Source organism: Habropoda laboriosa, unplaced genomic scaffold (genome assembly GCF_001263275.1).
Source record: "Habropoda laboriosa isolate 0110345459 unplaced genomic scaffold, ASM126327v1 scaffold186, whole genome shotgun sequence".
In the NCBI taxonomy this organism is placed as follows: Eukaryota; Metazoa; Arthropoda; class Insecta; order Hymenoptera; family Apidae; genus Habropoda; species Habropoda laboriosa.
Window position 1 is genome coordinate 1,651,141 of NW_017100427.1, and position 27,697 is coordinate 1,678,837.

The 27,697-nt window shown below is 44.2% G+C and overlaps 1 protein-coding gene across 1 annotated transcript in view; it reads left to right on the forward strand.

Moving 5' to 3' along the window:
- Positions 1–19,110, forward strand: part of LOC108575547 — a 20,410-nt gene extending 1,300 nt beyond the window's left edge. Inside the window, exons 3-6 of the mRNA XM_017938369.1 lie at positions 5,253–5,388; positions 9,094–9,227; positions 13,316–13,622; positions 19,015–19,110. Of these exons, the coding sequence (XP_017793858.1) occupies positions 5,253–5,388; positions 9,094–9,227; positions 13,316–13,622; positions 19,015–19,103 (666 nt within the window). The 3' untranslated portion in view covers positions 19,104–19,110. The remainder of the gene's footprint in view (positions 1–5,252; positions 5,389–9,093; positions 9,228–13,315; positions 13,623–19,014) is intronic.
- Positions 19,111–27,697: the final 8,587 nt, after the last annotated feature.

Here is a 27,697-nt window from a genome sequence, read left to right on the forward strand (position 1 = left end):
CCTTAATTGGAACGGTACGCCACCCTCTGTTTTTACGGAACGCCACTATAGTGGATTTCGTGGATAGCACCAATTTGGACGGCACTATAGTGACTTTCGTGGATATCATGATTTTCGACGGTATTATACATTTTTTTCTTTATTTCGCATTTGTTTCGCCTAAACCACATTTCCTGGCAATATCGAAGCTGTCTCGTTGAAGAGTACACGTGTCAGAGAATCGTCATGAACGGTTTTTGTGCCGAGCGCGCCGTACCTAAAAGGTTAATACGTATGCTACCTCTACAACTCGAATTTTGTTCTCCAAGTTAATTTCTTTCTAATTCGTGTCAGTCGATCGATCCAATAGGATCAACGGTTCCGACATCGATCGTCAATTGTGTAGGCTTTTTGGGACGGTTTATGGCTTGGCCTGCGCCTCTTGGCGAGTGACAAACACCAGACCGGGAGTACCCATCGGTTCGGCCCAGCGATATCTTTGCCATTTCGACGGGAGTCGGTTCTTAGCTTCGGTAATAGACGGACGCCGAAGTAAACTACTTTGCACGACATCCTGGTTTGAGTAAAGTTCATTAGACCACCTCCTACAATTGTTTATTCCTTCATGGAGATAAACAGTTCTAGTTTTGATGAGAAAAACAGTTCGCCGTGAAATAAGTTGAAACACAGTTCCATCGTTTCTCATTCCTTTCTCCGGATTATGTGTAACAAAGTGGATTCCACACATAAGCAGAAAACATTAACATTCGCCGATAAAATAGACGTAATTGAAACAGTAAAAACTTTTCTCTTCCCTTGGCATTCGACTTATCGAGCTTCCACTGCACTTAATTCGATCCTTCACTCGCGTCCACCTTAATTCACCAAACAACACACGCCCGGAAACAACGAATTTCGCAGTGGTGGTTAAAAATTCACCGCATACCTTTCGTACGCGAAGAAGAAGAAAAAGAACGAGGGTGAATTGACGTATTGCGGCGATATTTCCGTGATCATCTTCTTCGCGATAGTCGTAAACACAGGTCGTTCTCGGATAGCAGGGGTGCGTTAATGTTCGGGGGATGAAATGAGAATTCTTCGAGTCTCGGGTGAAGTATTGTTCGACGGGAACACCAGGAAGTTGGTTGAATTATTGTTTTCAGTCTTTTGTGCCTGACAGGTATAACGTGATTGAAGCGATCGACGGTGTACCGTTTCGTTGGAAAGGAGCGGAAGGTGATGGTTATTCATCGGTGATTCCGGCGAAACTTCGGTTCGGTAGCTAGTGGATCAGAGGGAACGTTGTTCGGTACAGGTTCGAATAGCTTGGAATATTCGACGATAAAGAGGGTGTTTTATGCGATAACGCGTTGAACAGCAGCGAGCTGGAGCTCCTTCGGAGAAGAAGAGCGGCTTAATAGCAGCGGGTCTCATAATCGTACGACCCGAATTTCAATCCCGCCCCGGAGTGCGTATATAATATTTCTCTCTCTTTTTCTTCTTTTTTTCCCCTGTCGACCAACTCTGCGCTTTTCTTCGCGGCCGGAACCGGCTGCGAAACACTGATTAGATCTCGCTTTTTTCAGAGGACGACCGGCGGAAAATACGTTTTCAGGTATGAAACTGATAAAACGAAGCGTGAATATCAGTTTAATCACGCTTCTCGGTTATGCGAGAGAACTAATAGCCCGTTAATTTTGTCGAGAGAAAAAAGAAGTTGCCGTATTCTTTTTCAAACGTTCTTCCCTATCTGGGAAATTCGAATTCTGCGAATTTTCCAAGTTTCGCGAACTATGATTACGAAAGTGTACTAATTGGTCCGGAAGACGGAGGAAAAAGTCGGAGTAAAGGGAGAAGAAGGTGAACATTTTACGTGGAGATGTATTTTCGAGGAGAGATTTATCGGTGATCGGTTATCAGCGCCGGTAAATGAAACACAATTTCGACCAGCTTAAATATCCAACAAAATTACTAGCCTCTCAACATAGATCAAATATTTTTTGATCCTCTATTGGACCGCGCGTGGAAATTCGCGTATAAAATTTCATACAGTTTCCCTGTCGACACGGTTTAACAGCGTGTTTCGCGGTTTTTCAGAAAAATCGTATATAACAGGTGCTAAACGTGTGTACCCATTGAAAGCGGCGTAGATAATTTAACTTGAAGCGTTAAATAGCCGTCATTTTCCACAAAGCGCGAAATAATCTTTTGTTTAACGCGGATAGTTTGATCTTCGACGTGCATAATCGAGATTAAAAGCAGAAGAAAATTTCAATCTGTCGTAAAACGACACGCAAAATATTCTCCCTCCTTGAAACAAAAAAAAAAAAAGACGGATAATTTGATTATGTCACAAGATCTCTCGAAGATCAATCCTCGCTCGATTTATTTATCACGCCTCGAATTGAACAAAATCACCGAGAGATTCAACCTTCCAACCTGTCAGTCTTCCATAAACGAGGGCTGCCCGCCGTTTCGAAAGGTAAAATCGAACGATATTTCCCAAGCTACGCTACCTACCGCCCCCGCGTTTATAACTTTCCAAGGTGAACTATATTCGTGCGTTGCTAGCCGGCCCATACAATGCCTAATCGAACAAAGCACACTTTTATCGCCCCCAGTCTAACCGCGGCAAGAACACCACCCGTGAAAATTTTACATTTTACACCCGTGCACCATAAACATACGACGAGGAAACTAGCGACGCGCCTTTTTTCCCTTTTTTATCAGCCCCACTAAATCCGCCGCCCGGAAACCGCGTTAGCCGACCCCTTGCCCGCCGCTATTTATCGCCGCCGCGTCGGTGAATTCCCTTGCTCCCCGGCGCGGGGGACTTGCCACAGCCTACGCGTGAAATAAATCGCGCGGTGTCGCGAAATTCCGCGTAAGCGGGCCGTCGGGTAGCGCCGTTGCGGAGCATAATGTCGCTCGTAAACTGCGCGGAAAGCCGGCGGCGGTGTGCGGTTCTCGCGGGCAGGCGGGCTGGCTTCACCGCCAGGCCAACGTGACACCGGAGAGTGGCTCGCAATCGATATCGCAAGGAGCCGCGTTGCCGGTCCACCGGTCTCTCCAACCGGGACTCGTCTTCCCAGCCCTGGATTGCAAGCGCGACTCGCTTGCCAGCCGACGAAACAATGCGACGAGCTGACCGCTGGCCTTTGTCTTCCGGTCGATTGATCGATGCTCTTGCGGTTGTTCCTCTCGTTGTTCCTTCCCCCTTTTTCCCCCTCACACTCCCTTTCTCTCTTTCTCTCTCTGTCTGTTCTCTTTTTTTTTTCACCGGTTTTTTTCTATACATCGAGCGCAGGTCGGTTGCACGAGTACAGGTTCGAGTGATAAATTCCCGGCCGCCATGGTCGATTCATCGAGATCGAAGACGTCGAGCCTGGAAGGTAGCGACAAAAAACGCCTGGCGTATACCACCGTTCTTACTCGCAGGAGCTCGGGAGCCAGGAACGCTGGCGCGCTTGGCCAGTACGTAGAGCTTTGTCTGTGCGCGCTCTGCTTTAGAGGTGATCGCGAATGTACTCTGTCGTTTTTCAAACCCCTGTCAGACTTGCGCTATGGACAAACGTCTGACGAGGTTTCCTAGTTTTCTCGATGTAGATGTGTGCGGAGGTGGATGGTAGTGGTGGGTTTAGGGAGGTTCACTTTTATTATGGAGTTGTAGGATTGTAATGGAGCCAAAAGATCGTGGAGTAGGAATAGAGTGGATAGGAAGAATTTCGTTTGGCTGGATTAAGTTGGACAGGGAAGATCAGCATTGGGAATTGTACGCAAAGAGAAACGTTGGAGAGGAGGTCGAACTACTTCGGACGAAAGCTAACCCTCGATTCGCACGATATCAGAATTGTACGGTTTCTGTTTAACACTTCTCGCCTCGCGGCTCACGGAATATTTCGTATTTCCAATTTCAGCACTGCCACGATGAGCTGCGAATTATTCCACGGATAGTGACTCGTTCGAGTGAAAAATTCGTATTATGTAACGATTGAGCGTAACAGTGGAAGTAATTGTTTGTAATTTATTTGGAAATTGGAGAATTGCAAACGTACAGTATTGAAAAATGGCGAAATGTCATTTCATCGCGACTTTTCTCGCGATAAAATTGTAAAATCGGAACAATTGTCGGTAATTTACGTATTGAAAATAATTATTTTCTGATCGATATGCGAAAATGATGCAGCTTTAATTGTTAGTTTCGTGAACTTCGCAGTACACCCTATTTTATCGCGAAACTTTTTACCATTTATCAAATATCATTTTGTTATTTGTTAAAATTTCTGCAACTTTTTTTTTTATCTCGATACGTACGATTTTGATACAGCTGGAGTCAGCTGAACGTGTCAATCAAGGATTAGGTGTATTCACACTTAGGGGAACGTAGAGAAACGTCTCTACGCTCAAAGAAACAAATTTAAATAGACAGAAATACTCAGACGTTAATAGACTTCCCGTCCATCAGACCTCCCGTGTACACGTTATTACTTTTGCACAAGCAGACACGTTTGTCAGATGACTAGAGGCCACAGATATAAGCTTTTCAATCTCTAACATCATCTCTTTCAAGCCAGTCAGAATTTTACTTTTTTATTGTCCTCGTTTGTTTGCTATCTACGTATGATTCACCTGTATCTAACAGCATTAATCCTTTACTTAACCATTTAACGCTCACAAATAAGTTGAATCTTCCTTTTTCATTAATTATTTCCTAGGCTAATAGAAATAAGTTTCCCCATCAGTTATACGCTCTAACCCTAAATAGGACCCTAATTTATTTTCATTGGCTTCGATCATCCTTCGATATACAACCACAATCTAGAGGAATTCGAAAAATCTCTCCCACGCGAGCAACCCGCGCAAAACCTGTCAAATTTCACGTGCAGCAATAATTCATCGCACAAAATAATCCTCATCCTCGAATAGATTACAGTTTAAGATACGATTCCCGGTACTTAATAGAAACTTCCGAAAACTTGTGAGCCGTTACAGTGTGCAAGGATATCGGCACACTCCGAACTTCCTTGGTCGTTAATCGTTAATATGTCGCAAACTATTAGCCGTCTGCTCTGTTGAAAATAGGGCATTGGTGCTAGCTAGTTCGACGACTTCTCGCCAACTAGCAAAAGAGCTTACGTTTGAAAAGTGTACGTGAATGCGTGTACCGCAAGGTTCGAGAAGTTCCGCGTTCCCTCGAGAAAGCAGGAATATAGGAAGCACGCTGTACAATCGAATAAACCAAGTACATATATATGTAATTCTCTGTTTTGCAGAAAGGCGAGTCTAACGCGACCCATGTCGCACTTACGAATCTAGAGTTGGACGCAGCGGGGATGTACAGCTGCGAGGTGTCCGCGGATGCTCCTTCCTTCCACACGGCCATCGTCAACGCCCCCATGAACGTCGTCGGTAAGGGGACGTGTTTATTAACCCTCACAGACCAGGATGAAGGAGAAGCTTTGCTCGAGTAACACACGGACACACTTGCACACAGCGAAAGGAAAACCGTCGACGACGTCTATATAGACGTGTGCGACACGTGTATATATACATGTACCACCTTAACACAGATGTCGGCTAGTCTGTAGTGTTAGATCGCTCGCGCACTTTCGAACTGAGAATTAATGCCAGCCACCGGCTCGGTGGACTTAAGGGCTTACGCGAATCGCTGTGGACCGAGCCGAAGATAATACTGCGGGTACACGCGGCGGAATGAACGGGAATTAGGTGTCTTAGGCGCCCGGGGAATGAAGCTACCCGCGGTTAGGTTTTGCTCTTCCTCGCGTTTCCTATCCCCCCCCCTCTCTCTCTCTCGTCGGTTCTTTCGAAACCGGCTGCGAAATTGGGTGCAGCAGGGGAATTTATGTCGACGTTTTATTTCGGTTCTCCCCGCCTTTTTTCGCCGTTTTTCGCGGATTTACCGGCCGATCGAGGGGTGGGAGAAGGTTTCTCTTGGGGTAGAGAGATGGGCGAACGTTTGTCAACACTTTGCAGTCCGTCGGGCGACAAATTGAAGAGCACCGTGGTAACGAAGTTTCGGTTCGTGGAACGGGTTGAACGCTCCTTTGTGAGCGTTTGTGCGACGGTAAATTTAAGGATGTTCCGTTTGACGCCGCGTTTCGAATGTAATCGAAGCAAATGTAGAAGAGGAGGACGATTGCAGTTATCATTTTGCCGTCTGTTCATCAACGCGCGGCGGGGGAACTCGTCGGAAGGTATTAATTAAGAGAGCGACCAGAGCGATCTCAGGTTTATTCGCGCGGTGTGTTTCTCTCGGAACGAACCGCTTATGGTAAAAAATGGAAATTTTAGTACGGTCGTCGGAGAGAGGGGTTGCCTCGTAGAATCTAGAACGTATGAGGAGGATGTATAGCCTTTGTGCTATTGTACATTCGACTGGAACGGTTTGTTGGAGAATATTAAGATCCCTTTCTTTAAACGTGTTCCACGTACAATCAAGCCAGGCAAACGGAATTACCATTTTGATCCATACATTTGTACGTAATTGCCGTTTGTTCGAGTAGAATTACGGTTTAACGAGCGTTTTACGACGCTGTTAAATCTTCTCCCCGTCTGTGTTAACTGGAAAATTGTAGAACGGTCGCGCGGACATTTTCCAAATTCTAAGGAACGAAAAAGTTTGAGCGGGGGTGGCTGCGTATCAGAGAATATGATTAAAACATCAATCGAGAAGGGAAAAGGTGGAAGAAGGAGAGAGGGGGGAGAGGAATGGAAGTGAAAGCAGAGGAAATTGTTAGGAAGCCCAGAGGCGGTTGCTTAAAGCGAGAATAAGGCTAATGAACTGCAACATTCTCCGGCAAGCTTGATAAGAAGCGGAACGTTCGAACTTGAACGGGAGAGGTTCACGCGTTCGTGCTCCCGCCGATTGCTGAATTTTCATAATGGAATCTGTTTTTGATTCGTTAACAACCGGTCGGGAAAAGGGGAGCAGAGGGGGGGGGGGAAGGGGAGCTCTGTTTGAAATTCACGATCGACGCGTATACCATTACGCGTATCTAAATTTCATCTTGTTATGAATCATCGAATTTCTCTTTACATAAATATTCACTTTCGACGTCGAGTTTCGAAACGATTTATTCGATTCACTCCTGTTCCCCCCTTCGCTCTCCCTCCGGCTGTGTTAACACACGCGCCGATATACAAACCGACGTTCGATCGAATTAGCTGTGCTTTTTCAGAGAGAAACGACACGTCGGCGTCGTTCGAATAGCAAACGCACCGGGGACGAACCACCGCGGAAGTATTCAAAAGTACCGATCGTTTCCAATTGTCTCGTCCTGTTTGCGTCGCGTTGCTCGTGTCGACGTCGACGGCCGCGTGTATAACTCCCGGCGAATCAGAGGGACTTGCCTCCGCGGTTTCCTGCGCGGAAACACGAAACTTTCCGCGATCACCAACGGCGATGTCGGATGGAAAAATTTTCGTCGGAAAGTAATATCGCGGCGAGTAAGTTCGCGGAAGAGAGGAATTTTTCGTACGAAACCTGTCTCTTTCTCTCTCTCTTCTCATCCTCTAAACGTCATACCCAAACCCAAACCCTCTCTCTCTCTCTCATCGTCGATATTTATACACGAAATATTTTTACTAGAGAAATATCGAACGGTTGCGTGCACAGCTTCGTGCACGATAATAATAAGAGCAGCTCGTTTACTAGGATAAAAACGTTTTCATCTCGTGCTCGCCGTCCCTTTATTCGCGGAGCTTCTTCCCCCCGCCCTGCCGCCTGTACAAAATTACGCGGGGGAAAATTTCGCGACAGACAGAAATATGAAATTTTCTCTTCTTCCTTTTTTTTTTTTCTTCTTTTCGTCGCAGAAGAAAACGCGCTGGCCTCGTATTTCTGGAAAACGTTTACCAGAGACAAAGATAACGGAGGGGCGGGGGAGGGTGTACTATACTCAGGTCGGTAGAGAAAACAGAGAGCTTAGGTAGGTTCCCTTTGGTTCGACGACGTTGAATCCTACAACGTGCACAAATCCCTTCGTTTGTTTTTTGCAACTTTTAATAAGTCCCAAACTTCGCGTAGGAACGGCAATAAAAGGGCCGTGTACGTACACGTGTGAAAGAAAACTTTTTTATCAGCCGAAGAGCACGCGTGTGTGTGTGTGTGTGTGTGTTTCCCGTGGCCGGGCAAAGTTTCTCCACCGCGGAACCCTCCTCACTTCGTCGCTCTCTTCACATGTTTCGTTTCACGACGAACGAACGCACAGCTCTCCTCCTCTCCCAGTCACTTGAATTCTCTCTCTGTACTATCCCCGGCAGAACGGGCGAAACACAAAAAGAAAGAGAAAGAAGGGAAAGCAAATAAAAAAAGGAAGAAAAGGAAGAAAAAAGGAGCGGGGAGAAAAAATGACGACGACAAGGAGGAGGAGGACGAGTCGAGAGGTGGAGGCTCTCGCAAATCACGAAAACGATACGAAACAAAGAAGGGTAGGATAAGAGGGAAAAGAAGGGAAACACGCGAACAGGGATCCGCTGCTTAAACGGTCCCGTTGTATATCCCGGGATGGAAAAACGAAACTCGCGACGTGCCTCGAACGTGCGCGCGCGAATCTACTTGCTGCTCTACACAACAACGCACCTGTCTACCCTCTGTCTTTCTACAAGTACACGCATGTGCCTCTAGCTATACACACGCAGACACGTGTGTGTCACTGTTCATACAGAGGAGCGAAAAATATCAAACGCACGGTTCGGAAACACTTCCACGGAAATATTTGGCACGCTCCGGTCTGAAAAGGGGGAACGGGACAATGCTGTCTCCCTTACGAATGCATTATTCCGATATCGAAACGCGAGCGCGCGAATTGCCAGGCATAAAAGAAGAATTTTTCATCAGTCGTGCTCTGCCCGCGCCCGCGCGCACATCCCAAGAGCCCATTATACACATACGCGTATATAGACATAGACACGCAAGTGTATAGAGGCGGTCTGTACATCCGGGAATCTTGAAAAGTTTCCTCCGCCTCCTATCTCGCGAATGCTGCTCCACCGTATATACATACGTAGGAACGGTCGAACGTCAAAGCGGCGTTTCGAACATGCTTCGCATACTTCCGGCCCCGTGTGTACCTGACGTCTCTTGTTCCGCAGAATTACCCTCTCAAGGGCCGTCGATACATGGGTTAAGGAGGAAATACCGGATCGACGATATGCTACGTTTGAACTGCACATCCGGACGGAGTAAACCCGCGGCCAATCTCACCTGGTACATCAACGATCGACAAGTACGGTTTGGTATATACGAGAATCGTGAATAGCTACCAACGAATTCCTCAGACCCTTGCTTTCCCATTCCTCTCTCTTTCTCTGCCTTTCTTCTCGATCTCTCTCTCTCTTTCTCTGGCTCCTGTAAGACACAAACCAAGCGCGGCCCCTCGTTTTAGCATTAAGGGAACGCTCGCGTCGTTTCTGTTGAATGGACGAAGGGGCTGTATACACACCATCGGTTGCTCCCGCTACCGGGAACAATTAGTGAATCGTGTCTGAGATTTTGGAGATTGAGTTAATTGTTACCGAGGTCGAGGGAACCACCGCGTTGCGCCGCAGTTGTAGAGTTCGATGGCTTAACACGTTCTTACGCTCACCACCTATAGACCCCCGCAACTATAAGTAACTCGTCGGTGGCGCGATACTCGGAGAACGTGCTCTGTGCCGGGCGAAGTGGAGGGTCTCTCTGTCTATCGATTCAGCCGAATTCGTGCACCGACACTGCGGTTTTATTTTTCAATTCGCCAACTAAAACCCGTGAGATTAAATTAAGAAATCGAAGCAAATGACCGGATGCCGTGGAAATAGACCAGCGTGACGTCATTGGAAGCGGTTCTTCGCGCTTTCTCGAGCGATCCTTCCGGTTAATTCGACGCTTTATTTTCGTGCTGCGGGATTCTCAAATTGTGTGTTTCCTTTTCTTTCCAAGAACTCTGTTGACTGATGTGAAATTGACGTTTGGTTAACTTTACAGAGAATAATCTGTTGTACAATAGAGCCTCTGGCGAAAAAATTAGGGACACTCGCAATTTTTAACATCCTTCCTATTTTTAGTCAAATTTGGAAGCTTGAATGTAATAATTCTTAATAATTTCCGTTTCCCCCCTTTGCTTTGATTGCAGCATTTCTGCCGTACTCTGCATGCACCCTTTTATCGTGTCCTTTATTTTTCGATGATTTTCCAAATATCCAGAATTTTTTCCTTTACAAGTGTTTTAACCCTCTGTGGGCCGAATTTTTTTCTCGACTATAAAAAAATGTATGTAACGTGAAATTAAGAAATATCGTCCCATAAATACGGAATAACAATGAATTCAGCAGTTTCAACAATTTTATTATAACGAATACATATTGTGACTTTGAAGTAACAACGGTTATCAAGAAAGTTACTGGTTAATAAGGAGACATTGTGCAACAAGGCGTTTACGCCATCTTGTGCAAAAAAGTTCAATTATTTAATAAAATATCGATATATTAGTATGTGACCTGAAAGTTACACGGGCCCATAGAGGGTTAAGTAAACTCCAAAAATTCTCGATTGAACGAATATCGGGAGACTTGCCTGACCGCGACAATATGGAGATTTTCATCGAAGACATTCCAATTCCCATTCTGCAAGACAGAAAGACAATGTTAGAACTTGCATGTATCGCCAAAACACGAAAGATGTAAAAAATTCTAAGTGACCCTAATTTTTCACCAGGAGCTGTATACTAGTTCAATGAATGAAAAATGGTCCAGAGTCTTAACTCCATACATGTGTACGAATCGATGGTTCCGCTCAGATATGTTCCGAGTGATTGAATTAGAGCGTTCGATGCGAAACGAGGGGCGAAGTGGATATGGAATTAGAATATCGTTCGTTACGTTGGTCTCTTTGCTCTGTAATTTATTCAGATGTCCATACTTTCTCACGTCCCCTCGAACTTTTTCACCCTTTCTCTCATCGTCGGTAAGAACGGTCACGTTTGTTCAGCTGGTCTCGAACTAATACGTGCTCGTCTCGAATGTCAAATCTCCCTCGAGAGAAATTTCCTCGTAGATGCTTAATAGACAGAACGAGCATAGTTCGCTCGTTTTAATTCGAAATGTTAATACACCTTGTGATATCATTTTTACCGCTCGTTAAATTCGGTAGAAAGTGCCCGTCCAAGTATCTGTAAACTCACCGTCCACGAACATCCCTCTACCGTAATTGTTCCAAGTAACGGCGAAGATTTACGAAACGAACAGTTCGCGGAATTATTAGAAAATCGCGCAATTCAGTTTTTGCACGGTATTGTTTCATTATGCGTTTCACGGCCGTTCGTTTCTAGGAAAATTTTCCTCGCGAACGAATATACACACGCGCGTGTCCCCCGATTGGAAAGAGCCGCGGAGATTTGATTTTCCAATGAAACGTTACGTAACGAAACCCTATAAACGAGTTTTTCCACTGTCTGTCCCCTCCGTGATTGGTGTCTTTCAGAAGGGCAACGTTGCGAGCGTTGCAACGCTATGACACACACAGAGAAAAAACAAAAACGGCAGCAGCAGCAGCGGGAAACAGAGAGAGAGAGAGAGAGAGAGTGGTGCAAAAAGTTATCGAAGTTTCTTGGACGTATAATGACGGTGTTATCAAAACATGGCGCTGTCGAATCGGTTGTCAATCAATTCGTTACTCGGCGCACGCTCTTATCGATAAAATGGTATTGTTGCTCGACAGAAACAAAAAAAGAAGGAAAGGAAAAAATCGAAAAAATAGACCAGCACACTTTTGACGTTCGCTATAGATGCTCTCGCTCGCTCGATCGGACGGTTCAAGCGAGAAAACCTGTTCCCGTTTGACTTCTGCTCGTTCGAAAGTTTTCGCGAAATTGGATTACCACGGAAGAGGGAAATATCGAAGTTTCTTCGTGAACTGAGACAGAGAACGCCTATGTTTGGTTGAACGATGTTCTTAGTAATCCGGAAGGAAAGATTTTCAGGTAACAATGAGATCGCTAATCCTTGGCAAGTCCAAGTATACCTGTGGGGCGCACCGGAGTTTGGACAAACATTAGCTATAAATGTTATTATCCCCGTAACTGAAACACTTCCTGGCATATAAAGGGGTAGATGTATTCGCATAACTCCTTGGTTCGTGTTTCCAGCGATGTTGCATCCTCTATCTTTCCCCACTTTCAACCGAAGCTTCTGGGTTGTCAGTCATTTTCTATCGTAGCAGAAGTGTTTGCTGTTGTTCAGAGAAGTTCGAGGGAAGAATATACTCTACGTTTTCTTTTAACTGTTTTATTTCGTCGAAATAATCGAGAAAGTTGAAGTTCCCGTGACATTTCTCGAGTTTGACGAACATCAGATTCCACCAACTGTCGCAGGAACTCCGAGATCCAATAAGCGATTTGCCCGGCCGCATTCTTCACTTTCGAAATGCTTCAAATCAATTCTTGACAGTCCTTTCCCCCTAATCGATCATTTATTCGTTCTGCTGTTTCAGCTGCGAAGCCATAGACTATTGCCCCGATCTGCTACGAATCCATTTCTTCAAAAGTACACGATAATGTAATTAGTTATAGGTTATTTCGTTTCTTTCTGAAGTCCGAAGAGTCATTGTCTTTCGTGATTTTTGTAAGTCAGTGTCATCAAGAGATACTTCGATCATCTCGTGATCGAGAGAAAATTGAAACACATCCCCCTTTCGTACTACAAATCGACGATCATCGCCTTCAAACCCTTCAAATTTCGTATGCATCGTTTCGATCGCAGATGATCTCGTAATCGAGAGAAAATTGGACAAAACGAAGCTAATCACATCTTACCAGATATGCTAAAACTAATCCGACTCAAGCTCGACGCGTCCCCCTTTCATACTACAAATCGACGATCGCCTCTTGAAACGTTTCCAAAATCCCCTCAAAGCCTTACTTCAACTTTCCCTATTAATACCGATCGAGGTGAATACTTTCATAACCGCCGTCAATCGTCAAGTTTCACCCAAGCAGATGCTCCCAGATGCGAATGCTACCCATTCCCCGCCCCCTAAGAACTCGTCAAACTCATTAACAATCCACCGCGTGAGACCGCGAACGATCGACTCAAGAATCCCTCCCCAGAAACGTTGAACGGAGCCGCATTACCTCCCCCTCCCCCGTGGGAGAAGTTGGAGGAGATTAGCGGATTCCAGCGGTCGATTAATCGGCAAAATTCACCCTTAGAGCTGACGTAACGATTATCCAATTAATTATCGGCCGGGGATAGCAAGTGTCTAGCAGGTGGCCAGAGAATTTTAATAGACGTGTCCTTCGTCGTCGTTTAACCGATCGTACCGATCCAAATTGTCACGCAGCCCCTGAAATCGTACGTCCGCACGTACAGCCCCCTCGACACGAACGAGTCCGAGTGGCATATCTCCCAGATCGGCCTTCAGTTTCTCGTTACACACGACCATTTCACCGTCGGCAAGCTGAAGATACGGTGCAGCGCCTCGATATACGACATATACTGGCAGAGTACCGAGGTCAGCACAGAGGAGGACAGACCTAGGGTGATCCACTACGAGCCAGCCGCCACCATTGTCGGTATCAACTATCTTCAACCACCGCCGAACTTCCAGACAGGACAGAAGAAACCTGACGGCCACGTTGGAGTGAAAGGTAACCAAGTTTCACCTTTTCTTTTCTCTCTCTTTCGAACAGAGAATTTTAGGGTTGTTACAGCGGGGAGAGAGAGGAGAGGATTGTTAAGCCTGATAATAGGCTTGTTGCCGCGTTCCGAGTTTCTTCGTGTCTTTAGCTCCGGGTGTTTATAGGAAGGGTGGCTCTCGCCGGGGGAAAAGCTTGTCTGTCGCTGATTGAACTCTCGATAGGCGATACTATTGGAGCTTGTTTTCCAGACGCGAGAGGGGCTCTTCCTGGTGTATCTTTTCTGCTCGGAGTTTTTATTGGTAATTTCGGCGAGGGTTTACGACTAAGGGTGAGATATTAAGGCGTTCGAGTTGGAATATTGCGACGTGGGTTTTTCTCTGTTGGTTTAATTCTTGTTTAGGTCGGGGGGAATTTTGAACGGCGTTGGAGAAATTCGGAATTTAGAGTGGCAAGTAGTAAAGTGTACAGCCACGTAGAGCAAACAGTTTTAACTTGTTTAATTTTTGTAGAAGTTAAGGTGAGTTCGATGAACTGTTTAGCTTTCTTTTAGAAACAGATCGTTTTTCTTCACGAAAGTTTTCACTTCTTCAGGTTAACGATTCTAACACGAGCTACGAAGAGATGTCTAGTTTACACGTATATACGTGAAATTTGGGAGAGATTAGTCGATGCATTATTGAGGAATCACGGTGGCCAGTTTGCTAAACACGGTTTCTAGAAAAACTCGTTTAAAGTTTTCCTACGCTTAGCGTTTCCAGCGGCGCGTCACTTTCTTAAAATCATTGTAACTTTTTCGTTCGGTCGATTACAGGCGTAGAATTTCAGCAACACGTTATCGAAACATCGAACTTCTAAGAAAGTCGGATTTTCGTTTCCAAATAAGAACACCCGTTTAATATCTTCCAACAGACTCCAGCTGTCCAGGTAAGGGTTAAATCATAGTTCAGATAGAATCTAGAGATTAGCAAAGTTCCTCGAGAACGTCGTCCAAGCTTATCCGCGAATCGTGCTAATAAATTGGTAACTAGAAAGAGTTGCTGCATTTCGTACAAAAATGATCCTAGGCCACACTCGTGACTAGAATTTCCCTTATTCTCACCCGCGTATCGATACATCGATGACCAGCATTGCGTAGCTTGAATTGCAAAGCTCGGTGGACGTGCGACGAATTCAAGCGTCGCCATTTATACGCGAAGTTAAAAGAACGTTCGAAAATAGTGAACTCCTTATACATAGTTTAAAGGAAGAAAAAAGAGGAGAGGAGAAAAAAAGCGAAGAGAAAACGCTTTCATTAAAAGCCTGGCCATTGATCGATCGCAGGAGGGGAAAGCGCGACGCGATACGATTCTCGGAGGTTTAAAATTTCCCGCTTGAATGGCGCGGCATTTAAAACCCCGCGCGATTCATTCCGCGGCGAATCGTCTCAACGAAGGACATCTGTTCGCGTTAACGAGCCAACGCCAGTCGCCGGCACCGACTGATTAAATCGACCAATCGAAATTTCCTACCGTTTTTTTTCTCTTTCTCTTTCTCTCTCTGCTCTCCGCTTCTCGCGACGATAAACGAGCCAACCGTGGCGCGGTCGAGCATCCGCTTGTTTGTCCATCGCGCGGTCCGGATAATCTGACCAGCCAAATTATCCTGGTTAACGTCAAATAGCTCGGTACACCATCAAATAATTCGTTTCACGCCGGCTAATCCGAGGCTGCGGCAAAGATAATTCCCGACGCATTCCACGATTATTTGCTGCGGCTTTGGATTATTTCGCGTCAAGTGAGAGTCCACGCTTCAGCGCGGTCGTGGCCGGATACGGTGCGGAATATCGCGACGAGAGATACAGGGAAAAGTAGGGAGTTTCTTGTCACTTGTCTTGTGAAAATGTCACGTTCGGATTATCGCCGTGGATGCTGACACGTTCGAGTGATTCCCTAGGATTGTAGCATGTGTTAGGTGTACTTAATTAACCCTTTGCTGCCGGGTTAATTGTGAATAACCGGGTCGTTTCAATTTTTTTGTTTTATTTTACGTTAAATTATTTCGAAATTATAGTTTCCCGCGACATAGGTACGTGAGTTTATGGCAGAGGTGACTGTTTTTATTGCTGGAAAATATGCGAGTTGTTGGTTGCGTCCTCAAAGGGTTAATATTCGAATAGTACAGTTGGTTAATTTACTATTTCGAGCTCTGTTCTCGAATGCCCCATTTTTTAAATGTTCGATATTTGCTTTTTATCCTGGCTCACACCACAGGCCACGTCCGTTCTGATTAACAATCGTTTCGGCTTTTCCGCTTTTCCGAATCGTACAACACCATTTTTAAAGAGATCGTGTTGAATACACTTACAATTCGGTCAATTTTCATTATTCTCGACACATTTCACAGGACACTCAAATTCACGCGACAACGAACAGGAATTTCCGAATTTTCTGAACGCTGAAATACGAGGATGATTTCGCTGTATTTACAAGAAACGACGAAATCAGCTTCGTTTACGCGGCAAACTGGCCACGTGCCGTTCTCCGCGAGACAAATGAAAAGTGGTACTTTTCATAAAGCACGTCGAACTGTTGTTCGTCGACGACAACAGAGAAAACAATGCGGAGGCAAACGAACAGAAGGGTCGGAGAAAAATGAAAAAGGAACGGCCACGATATCGGTTTCCTCTTGGTTCGAGCTCGTCGAGTTTATATAATAACCGCGCCGGTCACGATTCAATCGAAATCATATCAACCGGGGGGGAAAGGACACGGTTGAATTCGTTGCTCGTGGTTTGCAAAAACTTCGCTTCGTTATTTGAGTTAGCTGTTTGCCTCGTTATAGAAACCGCTCTCCCAGTTTCCATTCGCGACACTTCTCTCCCTTTTAACCCTTTCTCCCCCTTGTTCGCCCCTTTTCACAATTTCTTCACCCTTGATCCTACCAAAGCAAGTTACCACGATAAACGTAATATTTCCTCGTTAGATCGCGAACAATCGTTCCACGCGAAAATCAAAGTCTACGCTTCGGTGACGGAACCGCGACAATCAGATTTGCGGACGAATTAACCGCACAGCTGTACAGCGTGTAACTGTGACGATATATAGGCGTTAATATTCACGTGTGCGTGCGTGCAGGTAGATGATGGGTAGGATAAATTGTGCAGGATGATTTGTAACAAAGTATAACTATAACATATAATATAATAGTAAAACCGACGATGATTAACGATAATTAATGCCAGCTCATGGATCCTCACCGCTCCTGTTAACTTTATTTACCCGTGCGGATGGTGTTTGCGCGACCCGGCGTACTTTCGAACGCGTTCCGCTTTAAATTTGCTAAATTAACCGGGAGAACGAACGAGCATTGTAAAACGCGGGGTAATACGCGCGATTAACCGGTGTCATAATTAGGGTTCGTTTGCACGACAGAAATTCATAGAGAAGGTTCTCGTTCAGACGAATGGATAACCAGAGAGTGAGAGAGAGAGAGAGAGAGGGTGAAAGATAGTAGGTGGTCGCGTTACGGTCACGGTTCAGTCGCAGTTCGTTCAAATGTTATTCGAGGCCTCGGAGCGTGACTGGGGTGAGCCAAGTTAGTTAATTCAGTCGAAGAGCATTGAATAATATTTGATCGAGGCCTGGTGACTGGATCGAGACTGTCGGCGTAAATCAAGTCGCACGAGGATAGCGACGGTGGTCCCACACGCTGTGTGGGTTAATTAGTGGATCGGGCAAGTGAAACCCCTGGTGATCGAGTGTCGAAAAGCTGAAAATCATTTCTGCTGTCGCGTTATTTATCGGCTCCACTGTGCGCGGGAGCCAAGTCTCCTGAAATTGGCGAGAAGAGTGCGGGCGAAATGGAAAAAAAAGAGAGAGAGAGAGTCGAGAGAATTTTTGTTCATTGGCAGTGTAGGAAATCCGTCATCCATCAACGCTCGAAAGGCGCGATCGAAATTTTATGACCCACATCCGGAGGCGGCTATTAAAGCATAAGCGTTCCCTCAATTTGAATTTTTTTGCGTTATTATGCCCGGCAAGCGCGGTTTTATTACTTTCAATTCCCGCGCTCAGCACCGACATCGCTGACTACACGGGGATATATTAGCATGGAGAATGGCGCGAATTAATTCGGAAAGTTTCGCGCGTCGTCTCTACGCAAGGAGATCCTCGTAACAGCTCGGAACCAGCGTTTTCTCCGGCTACCGTCACTTTGTTCCCGTGAAAAATGGAAAAGAGGGAGAAAAGGGAACGAAGCTGAGGGAGGGAAAAAAAGGATCGATTGGTAATTTTATCCATTGCTACGGATACTCAACGACGCTCCTGCTCGTTCGGAACTTTTGAAGAATTTGTGCAACGACCGATCTATCCGACGAATTCCACCCTCTTATCCGTCGTCACGAGAGTTGGAAAGTTTACTTTTGCAGATAAACCATTCTCCCCCTTTGATTACCTTGCTTTTCTAATTGCCCCGTTCGCCCTCTCGAAATATTAGGTTTTTCAGCGGCTGAAATTAGTCCGGTCGGTAATTTTTGTACACAACAGTTAGAGAAGAATTTGAACAGTAAGAAACGAAAATAAAGTATCGGCGCACAATCCAAATATTCGCGTAATTTTTTTGCACAAGTTTCAACTTAAGATTGCTGACTTTTTGCTGGGGAACGAGCCAAGAGGAAGGCCCGATAACGTTTTCAGAAGAATCATTTAAACGTGAAATTTTCACGGTGAAGAAAAGTATGAAATTTTGCCAGATCCTCCCCTATTCACTCGACCTTTCCTCAAACACCTGAACAATTCTTCGACAAATAAATTATTCCCAAATGAAGCATTCGAAGAACTTTTTCACTCCAAAAACAACAACGAAACTGGTTAATCGTTGGAAAAAAGCGTACCTACCTGTAGAATCATGCGAAAATTATTTCTGGAAGGGACGCAACGAATTTAAAAAGCACAATTTCGAGATCCGCCAACCTAATAACAACGGCGGGACATTTGGAAACATTTGTCCGGTGATTTGCAAATGTCGTACATTCTCTCCAACCGGGGATATTTCTGTCTACATCGTTAGACAAAGTACCGCGATATTTTGACGCAAACATAGATCACGTCATAAAATATGCAACTTAACCCATTACCGGTGTCACCGTGCACCGCTTCGGGGTAAAAATTCATAATACTCTCTGCTCAAACATCGCCGAAAACGCAGCATCCCCCCGTCCAACTCCACTTAACCCATTTCGTACATCCGAAACCTGCGTTTCAAGGACCCGCGGCCCCGTTCCAACCACCCTATATACATACGCCTGTATAAATTCATTTATTCATTTGTCGCGTTCCGGCCGAACGATCGCCGGGAGCGCGTGACGAAACGGGACAGGAAAAACTTTGTGAATGCAGCAAGCTCGTATGTTCTCTGTTTCCAGTTCTCGGCTCGTCCAGGTCGGAGGCACGACTGCCGTCGGCGCGGCTGGTCCTTGGATTGTTCGCGTTCCTTCTGATCGCCATTCGTTAACCGTACAACCCGCAATTCAACTACGCGCGCTTTTGGAGCTGTTTATATAAATCGACGTGCTTGTAAGAAAAGTCTGGGGCCGCTTTGTGTGACGTGGTCATCCTCCGGCGACACCTCGCGTGTCGCAGTCCCTTGTATTTTCGAAGGGGGGACCACAGTGTGCCAGAACGGAACGAAGAGGAACGCGGGTGGTTTCTTTCTTGGCCGGGAACGAGACGAGACGAAGAGGGAAAGACTGGGATCCGAGCTGACGCGAGAAATTACGAAGAATCGACGAGGCTATGGATGAGACGGTGACGACGATTGTACCAGTTCCGCGAGGAGAACACGGAGATCAGCCACGTGAATTTGTCCAGGATGATCGAGAAGACGCGATCAACGAGGAAGAAGAAACACGTGCGTAGAAAGCTGCTGTCCCGCCAACTGTGTCGACGTTGAAGACCGGAGAAAGCGAGACGAAACGACGGGAATATCCGAGGAATATTTTATTATTAGACTGTTGTACTACTTGCTTCCTTTTCGGCGGTGATCATGTGTTTTGCATTGTGTAGGTATGATAACGGTAAATAGAGGTACGTTTACGGCGCATCGTTTGTTCGCGGAGAACGAAACAAAAAGGGAGAAAGAAAAAAAAGACGATAGTTTTCTTTTTTGGTACTTTTATAAAACACACGACAGAAAGACTAACCGAAACGTAGCGTGGATATACGCGTGTATCTATGCACACGTGTGTACACTCTGACACGTGTATATATACACACGCGTGTGCGTGCATGTGTGTGTGTGTGTGTGTCTATAATCTGTCTCTGTCGCTCTAATTGTTTCTCACTCCCTGTCTCTTCATCCGTGCCTCGATTCTAATCAGAAACGCGTTTCGATGACATCACGCGGTTCGCCTAAACGAGATACAAAGAGGAGAGAAAAAAGAGAAAAAGACGAAAAAAAGGTGAAAAAAAGAAAAATGAAATAAAACAGAGGAAAAAATATGAGACAATGTACATGAGGAAACAGTGTGCGAGGAGATGTACCTGATGAATCGGATATTCGACGAGTCACTTTGCGCTGCCCACTGTCGTTAATATCTAGTATTCTTATAAGTGAGGACGATGATGAACGGTTTGGCGAAGGATAATAAACGTCGGAGCGCTTTTTTCCCGCCGCCTGTTAGGGAGCTCGAGCGAGAGGAACAGGCGAGAAACGGAGGGAACGAACGAAAGGGGAGAATTGAAGAAGAAAGAAGAAACGAAATTTGTGTTTTCGACCAGAAAATAGAGAAAAAAACGGAGGATCCTTTTTGTTGCCTTTTTCGCAATTAGGTTTACCAAATTAATACCGCTTTCCATCCCTCTCCGCGTTCGATTTAACGCATCCCCCTTCGATATGCGTTTGTCAACCGCGTTTGATACGCCTCCGAGCGAATGATATTTTAAAGAAAGGCGATTCACACACGGTCTCACCGTTCTGTTTACAATGAATATTTACATCGAGCTTAACTGTTCTCCCCCCCGAGCTACATTTCCGGTCGGAACGTTGTTTCCTGTTGCTCACGCGCCGATGTCGTCGCCCGCCTCGAATCGGTACGCACACGCCGAGTTGTATGTAAGTATTCCTTGCGATTTGTCACACAAAGATCTATTTATTTATTTATTTATTTTTTTATTTGTCGTTTCGCAATAACGGACGAGGCATGACGAGTGAACGGGAAGAAAGAAATGTGGCATAAAGAGGAACGAAAATGTCGTGTATACGGGGTGTGCCAGGTGAAACAGCTCGGTTAATTATCTGCTGAAGGTATGGTAGCGGTGCCGGGGACATTTTCGCGTGTAATTTAAACAGTTTCAAAGGGACGGTACAAGATGGAAGAGAGATTCTTTTATAAACGACACTTTTTCTCTAGTTTTCCTCAAGGTTGCCTAAATGCTCTTTTTTCGCACGAACGTGTACATATGTTTTCCTACCGTGTGTCGTAGCAGACGTCGACGTGATCGTAGAATGACCTTGGATTCTGAAATTCTTCAGAAAAGGCGGAAAAAATCTTCGAAACCGCTTAAATTACGTGTGAAAGATTTTGTCCCGCGGCGCGACAGTTGGGCGGAGATAATTAGGCGGTCTACTTCGCGTGGCCCACGCTGTATATGTATATATATATATGTATATGTATATGTATGTTATGTATTAACGAGCGATGTGTGCTAGTATTAGTTACGAATTATTGATTAAGGATCGCAACGACTGAATAATACTCTACATGATTTTCTAATTGTAATAAGTATTTTTGAAACCGTCATCGTTTCTATGTAGCTGAACACGGGCGTAACGTTCGACTAGGGAACGTGTTTCATTCAGAGAATTAGCCAAAGTAAAAAAGAAACCAAAAAAGAAAGAGTGAGAGTGAGAGAGAGAGAGAGAGAGAGAGTTGTGTAATTGAATATTTTCGAACGGGTCAAATAATTAATACGTTTAACGAAGAAGAAAGAGGAATACAAAAAGCGAAAAAACCAAGAAAACAAAATAACAAAAGGAGTAATGCAAAGTGTCAGAGAAATCTCGCGTGTCCGCAGCATAGTTTCACGGTTCTTTGTGTAATAGAAATGATGCTAGTCAAAAGATTTATGCCAACGTTTTTTGGTATCGATGCTCATTATTTTCCTCAGCTTGTCACGATACGAAAGAATATTTATGATAATAATAACAATATGACCACAACATCGTTTCATTTCATACCACCAACCAAGAAGAAAGAACACGAATTTCATTATAATTTCACAGTTAGAAAAGAGAAAGAAGAAAGATCAGCAAACACAGAGGAGTATCTTGCTCTGCTTTAAAAATATACCTCACCTGTTAATTCTCCGCTCAGAAACCAACAGTGTACCGTTAAAAATTACTCGTAAACAGGTGAAAAAAAAAGACAGTCCTTTCAATTTCTCAGTATTAATCAAGCATCTCCCTCCCTTTTCGCGAAATCGTAATTTCGCCGAAAATCGTGCGACAGCACGCTTAAACGACCGTGCGCTCCTGAAAATCCGGGGTAAAATCGGCCGGAATATATTCTGCGCTGCAATTAATCGCAACCTTACAGGCCGGAGCGGACGGAATAAGGGGCAATTTCCAGAAACGATTCTTCCGCAGAAAACGGTGCCGCGGTATTAACAAGCAGAATTGTCGTCTACCTTATCGTCGAGTTTTAGCAGTTTTCTGACAAGAAAATTCTAAACTTGAGGCAAACACGGATAGGAAATGTGCGAAATAACAACGATCTGGCCGGATATTTCAATCTTTCACCTGGAGGATGAAATATTTGAAGTGAGAATTATGCAAAAGGGTATCCGGTTATTGACACAAGGGTTGAAACGTCCTTAAAGAATCGCGAGGAGGATCTTTCGTAAGTAAGTCAGCGGCGTGTATAAAGCGATCCGAAACTCCGGTAATAAGCATTATTTTATCAAAGGTTCGCCGATTGAATCGCGTTACCGGCGTTATTACTCCATTTGTTTCCGCATCAACGGCAATGATGTTGATGAAATAATTCAATCACCCGTTTCGCATGCGATACGATCATCATCGTGGAAGCGGTGTGCGCGTGTGTGCACACACTTCTTCCTTCCTCTAACGTTCACCCTCCCTCTCTCTCCCGCTATTAATCCATCGAAGATGCGCTATTCACAACCGACTAATCCGTTTATTCTTTTAAATCCGAAATCCCGTTCGAAAAAGGCACGCTCCGACGCGTCGCGCTTTTACTTACACGAGAGGAGAGGCTTAAGCGCTTCCCTGGCCCCGAACGCTTTTTTCGATTGTCCGGCGCTGGTTCGAAAACCAGTGTTCAACGAAACTTGCTTAACCTGCAACTAGGCGAGTGCTTTTGTCCAGGGGAGAGAGAGAAAAGTGACCGGGTGTATTTTGCACGGGGACAAATTTAGAAACTTGCGTTTTACACCCTTCGTCGGCAACGAAACGAAATTTTCGGGCAATTGCAATTCGGGGGGAAAAAGGGGCGATCCTGTTTGCAGGAGTGAGATATCGAGGACGGAGTTGCTTAAAAATTAATTACAAATTTTTACATCGCGTTGGATTAACTATGAAGAATTCGTTTGTGTGAAATTTCGAAGACTCGCTTTTAGTCGAAAAAAAGAAGAAATAGGAAAAGTGACTGAGAATTTGGAAATTTAACACGTTGAATTAGTAAAAGCATTTAATTTGAATAAATGGTAGTGTTTGTAAAATTTTCACCTAATGCATCATACAGCATATTTACATAGTTTTATTTCTAACTATTGGCATATTATTTATGCATATTGCAGTGTGTTGTATTAGAATAAAAAATTCTTTTCGGCACCGTGGACAAGTTACGTAGAATTGGCCCGGCATTCAACGTGTTAACGGAGAAAATTGAATAATGCAACTTGTTGAAAAAGAGGAGTATGATAATATCGTAGGGCTGAGATGTGGAGCGCGAGATTTTGCGAGCCGGATGAAAATCGGTGAAAAATTCATACGATATATATCGTGTACGATTGATTATAAAGAATTCATTTGTATGAAATTTTCAGTGTTCCGTTTCAGATTTATCGTTGACATGCGAGCGTAAACTGGTGGGACAGTCATTTTTAGATTGATTTCGATATTCGTTATGTCGCGACAAGTTTGCCTAACATTCCCGGGGTAAATATTCGCTGTGTGTTTAGTTGGATGAAACAGTAACACTATCTCTCTTCGCTTCCTTTTTTTTCTTTTTTCTTTTATCAGCGAATTGACCTCCAGTTATTACGTAACGATATTCCATTGTGGCTGTATTGGATATTTCGTCGGTGACGAATCACTCTTTGTGATTGATCACCATAACAATCGACGTTGCAGGGGGTTGGGGGGGGGGGGGGTAATTACAAAGAAAGAAACATGGCGATACAGTAATTTCTGCATTACCGCGCGATAGTAATTAGTGGAACGCCATTTACTTTAAATGACGTCTATTTCATTGCAGTGTAATACGTTTCAGCCGACAATGCTATAACTTCGTGTAATTTGTTTGTAACTTCCGATAACTACAGTATTCATGAGTCGACAAACCTCGTTCATAGTGATTCATTAACCCCGTAAATTTTCCCTACCCAGAAGAGATAGAAATTTCGCGAAAAACCAGATCGTACAAGCCAGCTGTATTTAAATGAACGCGTATTGCTGCAAGGTGAAGATGATAAAAGGCATATTTCATTTCGTTCGAATTTACAGCAGCAAATATTCTGCATCGAAAGGTAATTTTAAGTAAGTACTTCCCCGCAGAAGACTATACCTGTGTATGTGCGTGTATTTATATGTACAGAGTGTTTCATTTATCCTGAAAAATTGGAATATTTCGCGAGAGACTGAACCTATCAGAAATATTTTCGAACAAAAGTTGTTTTCATATGAAGGAGGACACCTTGTTGTGCAAATTATTTTTCTGCAGGTCGAGCAGGTGAAAATTTCGAAGTCGAGTTGATTTTTTTAAATGGAACCGTATATTATAACATTTGTGTAAGAGTAAAGAATTACAAGGGCTTAGAATAACTGATTTTTAAAATGACGCTGGTTCGTTGGTCGATGGTTGGGTATAATAATGTGTGGGCCGCTGCCCTTTTTCCCGTTTTTATACGCTTCTTCGGCCGTTAGGGCCCTGCAAGCCGTGGGGTGGGGATGCAGCCTGCGCTGCTCCTGGTCTAGGTCCCCCTGCGGCTCGGGTTCCGCGGTCGTTGCCTAGGCGCGTCGCACAACGCCTTACACTTGATGTCGTGAAAAAGAAAAATATATGGTTACGTATAAAAAAAATTAACTTGACCTCGAAATTTCCCCCCACCACTCGACCTGCAAAAACATAGTTTGCACCATATGACGTCCCACTTCATACCAAACAACTTTTGTCGAAACATTTTTTTGATAGGTTCACTCCTTCGGGAGATATTCCAATTTTTGCAGAATAAATAGAACACCCTGTATATGCGCACATGATTAAAGTACATGCGTTTTATAAAATATAACTGAAAGCTATAAATGAGAATTTATGGATTTACGTAGATTATTTCTATAATACATCGTCAACATAACCTTGAATTATTCAAGCACGTCGACGCAAATTTAAGCGGTAAGTCGATTCTGATTAGAAGCACTTCATGCGGACAATCGCATGTATTTTGCGTTTGCCTACGCAATAAACGGTCGTGCAACATTGTGGAATGCGTTTGAAAACATACCGGTTGCAGTGAATGGATGAATAAACAGTATTCGAGGTTTCTTGTTCACTAACCGTAATACAAGCAGAACAATTCGTTGAGCGCTATCGAGTTGTAACACGCGCTTGTTTGTTTACCTATAGTTGAAATAAAAATAGATTACAGGGTTGTATATTTGATAACGACCGTTTTCTCTGATCCTCTCGTTTGCTTGCATTCGAACACCCACTTTTTTTTTCAGTTATACATCCAGTTTTATCTCGCCAAATTCCGAAAGATTATTATAAACGTGTGAAAATAATAAATTGCGTTTTTCGACACGTTAATCCGGCTCTGTTTCAACAAGAAAGGCCAAACCAGACAAATACAATTATCCGTAAGTATTTTATGAGCTGCAATTTAATAAAACTTCTGTGTGAAACCATTCGGCCGATAAAAGATTTATTTACATTTCATTTCATGTAAACAACACCACACAGACAACGTAATAATATTTACCACAAGTTCCATATAAATTTCATAAATACAATTCTTTAAACAACAATCTGTGTACGACTGTAATTCAAAGAATCAAAGATTCCCGCTTTCCTTTGGAAAAAACAAAACGTACACACGTGTGTGTCAAAGTTCAATTATTTCGAATATAATTTACGATATACGTATTTCTGTTATTTACGGTATTAAACGCTTTCCAAGCGATGCTAGCAACTGCGTACCTCGCATTAAAAAATAGTCGAAAAGAAATCAACGGATCGTGTAAAAAAAAAAATTAACCTCAAACAATTTGCTCGTTTTTTTCCAGTCGAATCCTCGGTTTGCGCCTGACGCCATAGTTCAAGCTGGGCCAATCCTAATCGCGTTGCCGCGTGGCGTAACAAACCGAACGTTTTTAGTTGCTCTGCTCGACGTTCCGATTTTACAATCAAATTAAGCGTTAATGGAACATATCATCAAGCGTGCACGAGTCTGCCGGGATTGGTGAACAGATAATACGGGTCCATGCGCTCGTTGCCTAAAAGGCAATCGATGCTGTTTCTGTGTATACGTGCCAGTATACGTCAGGCGCGTGTGCACTCGCAACGAGCAGGCGTCATCGATGTGTAGGAAGACATACACATATGCACACGAGTGACGCGAGCCTCGGTTGCCTGGAGACGGGAAACACGGAGGAGCACGATGAAGGACAGAAATTGGGCTACAGTCATGGTTCCATTTGGACGGCACGCGGATTACGTCGAGAAACTTTTCATCATTCCTCGATGATTAATAACGCGAAATCAATCGAAATCCCGTACGGTCGTTACTCTCTCGCATCTCGAATTTTTTCCCACCCATCGAAAGGATGATGCAACCGTTCGAACGGCTGTGTACACGTTCTTCACTCGATACAATCGTGAAGTGCGTCATAACCTCTGCGTATTCGTGAATTTTCGGGGCGAATCGGTGTGTACCGACGACGACGAGTATTAACGTTCGATCCGTATAGAGCGATTGGCAACGTACCGAGCCGTGAGTTAAATTTTCCTCCGTCGCATCTAGACGACTCGACAACGGCCTAATTAGCGGTTTTACAAGCGGAACGTGGCGCAGGTGCCTTGCGGACGACCGTTCCTGGAATCAATGCCGTGCGATTTCTCTCGTGAAAACGATCGCGGTGACCGTCTGTATCGAATATGATTCTTTTTTATTCGGACGCGTCACGTGGACAGTTCGGGTGAGCTGTGTTTCATATGCAGCAGCTGTGTAGCCACCGATGAAACGCGCGTCGTTCTTTTGCTCCTAGTTCGTTCTTCTTTTTTTTTTTTCACCTTTTTGCTCTTTCGGTTTCGTTTGTTTTTTTCCGCTCTCATTTTCCATTTATATCTTTATCTACGTGCTTGCTTATGGTTACGCAACTGTAGCCCGTTACAATACACGCGGTTCACGTTGTTGTCCATTTCTACGTAATGCGGGCCGGTTCCTTCCGTAATTATGATTGTGGCATTTATTATTGATATTACCATAACGTGAACCTGCATATTGCAACTGTGTGCGCGCGGCTCGCGTCGAGGATAGAGGATTGTTTTCAATAATTATTTAGCAAGCCTTCAGAGCAACGACAGAATTTCGCGTAAAACTTCGGTCAAGCAATGGCGTGGGCACAGAGACCGGTGATAGCAGAAGTAATTTTTACTTTTATTAAAATTGTTATTTGCAACAAAAGTATTTTCCGTGTATTGTTTATTTATTTAGTGTTTTAATTCGATTTTAATATAATTTGCGTTACTGTGTTTCAATTATATCCTATTGAAATAATGAAGCTGCGTTTTAGACTAAATCATTCAAGTGTTTGCATTATTTAAATCAGTTAATGATCATTATTTAATGATTGGTGATTTTATTAGA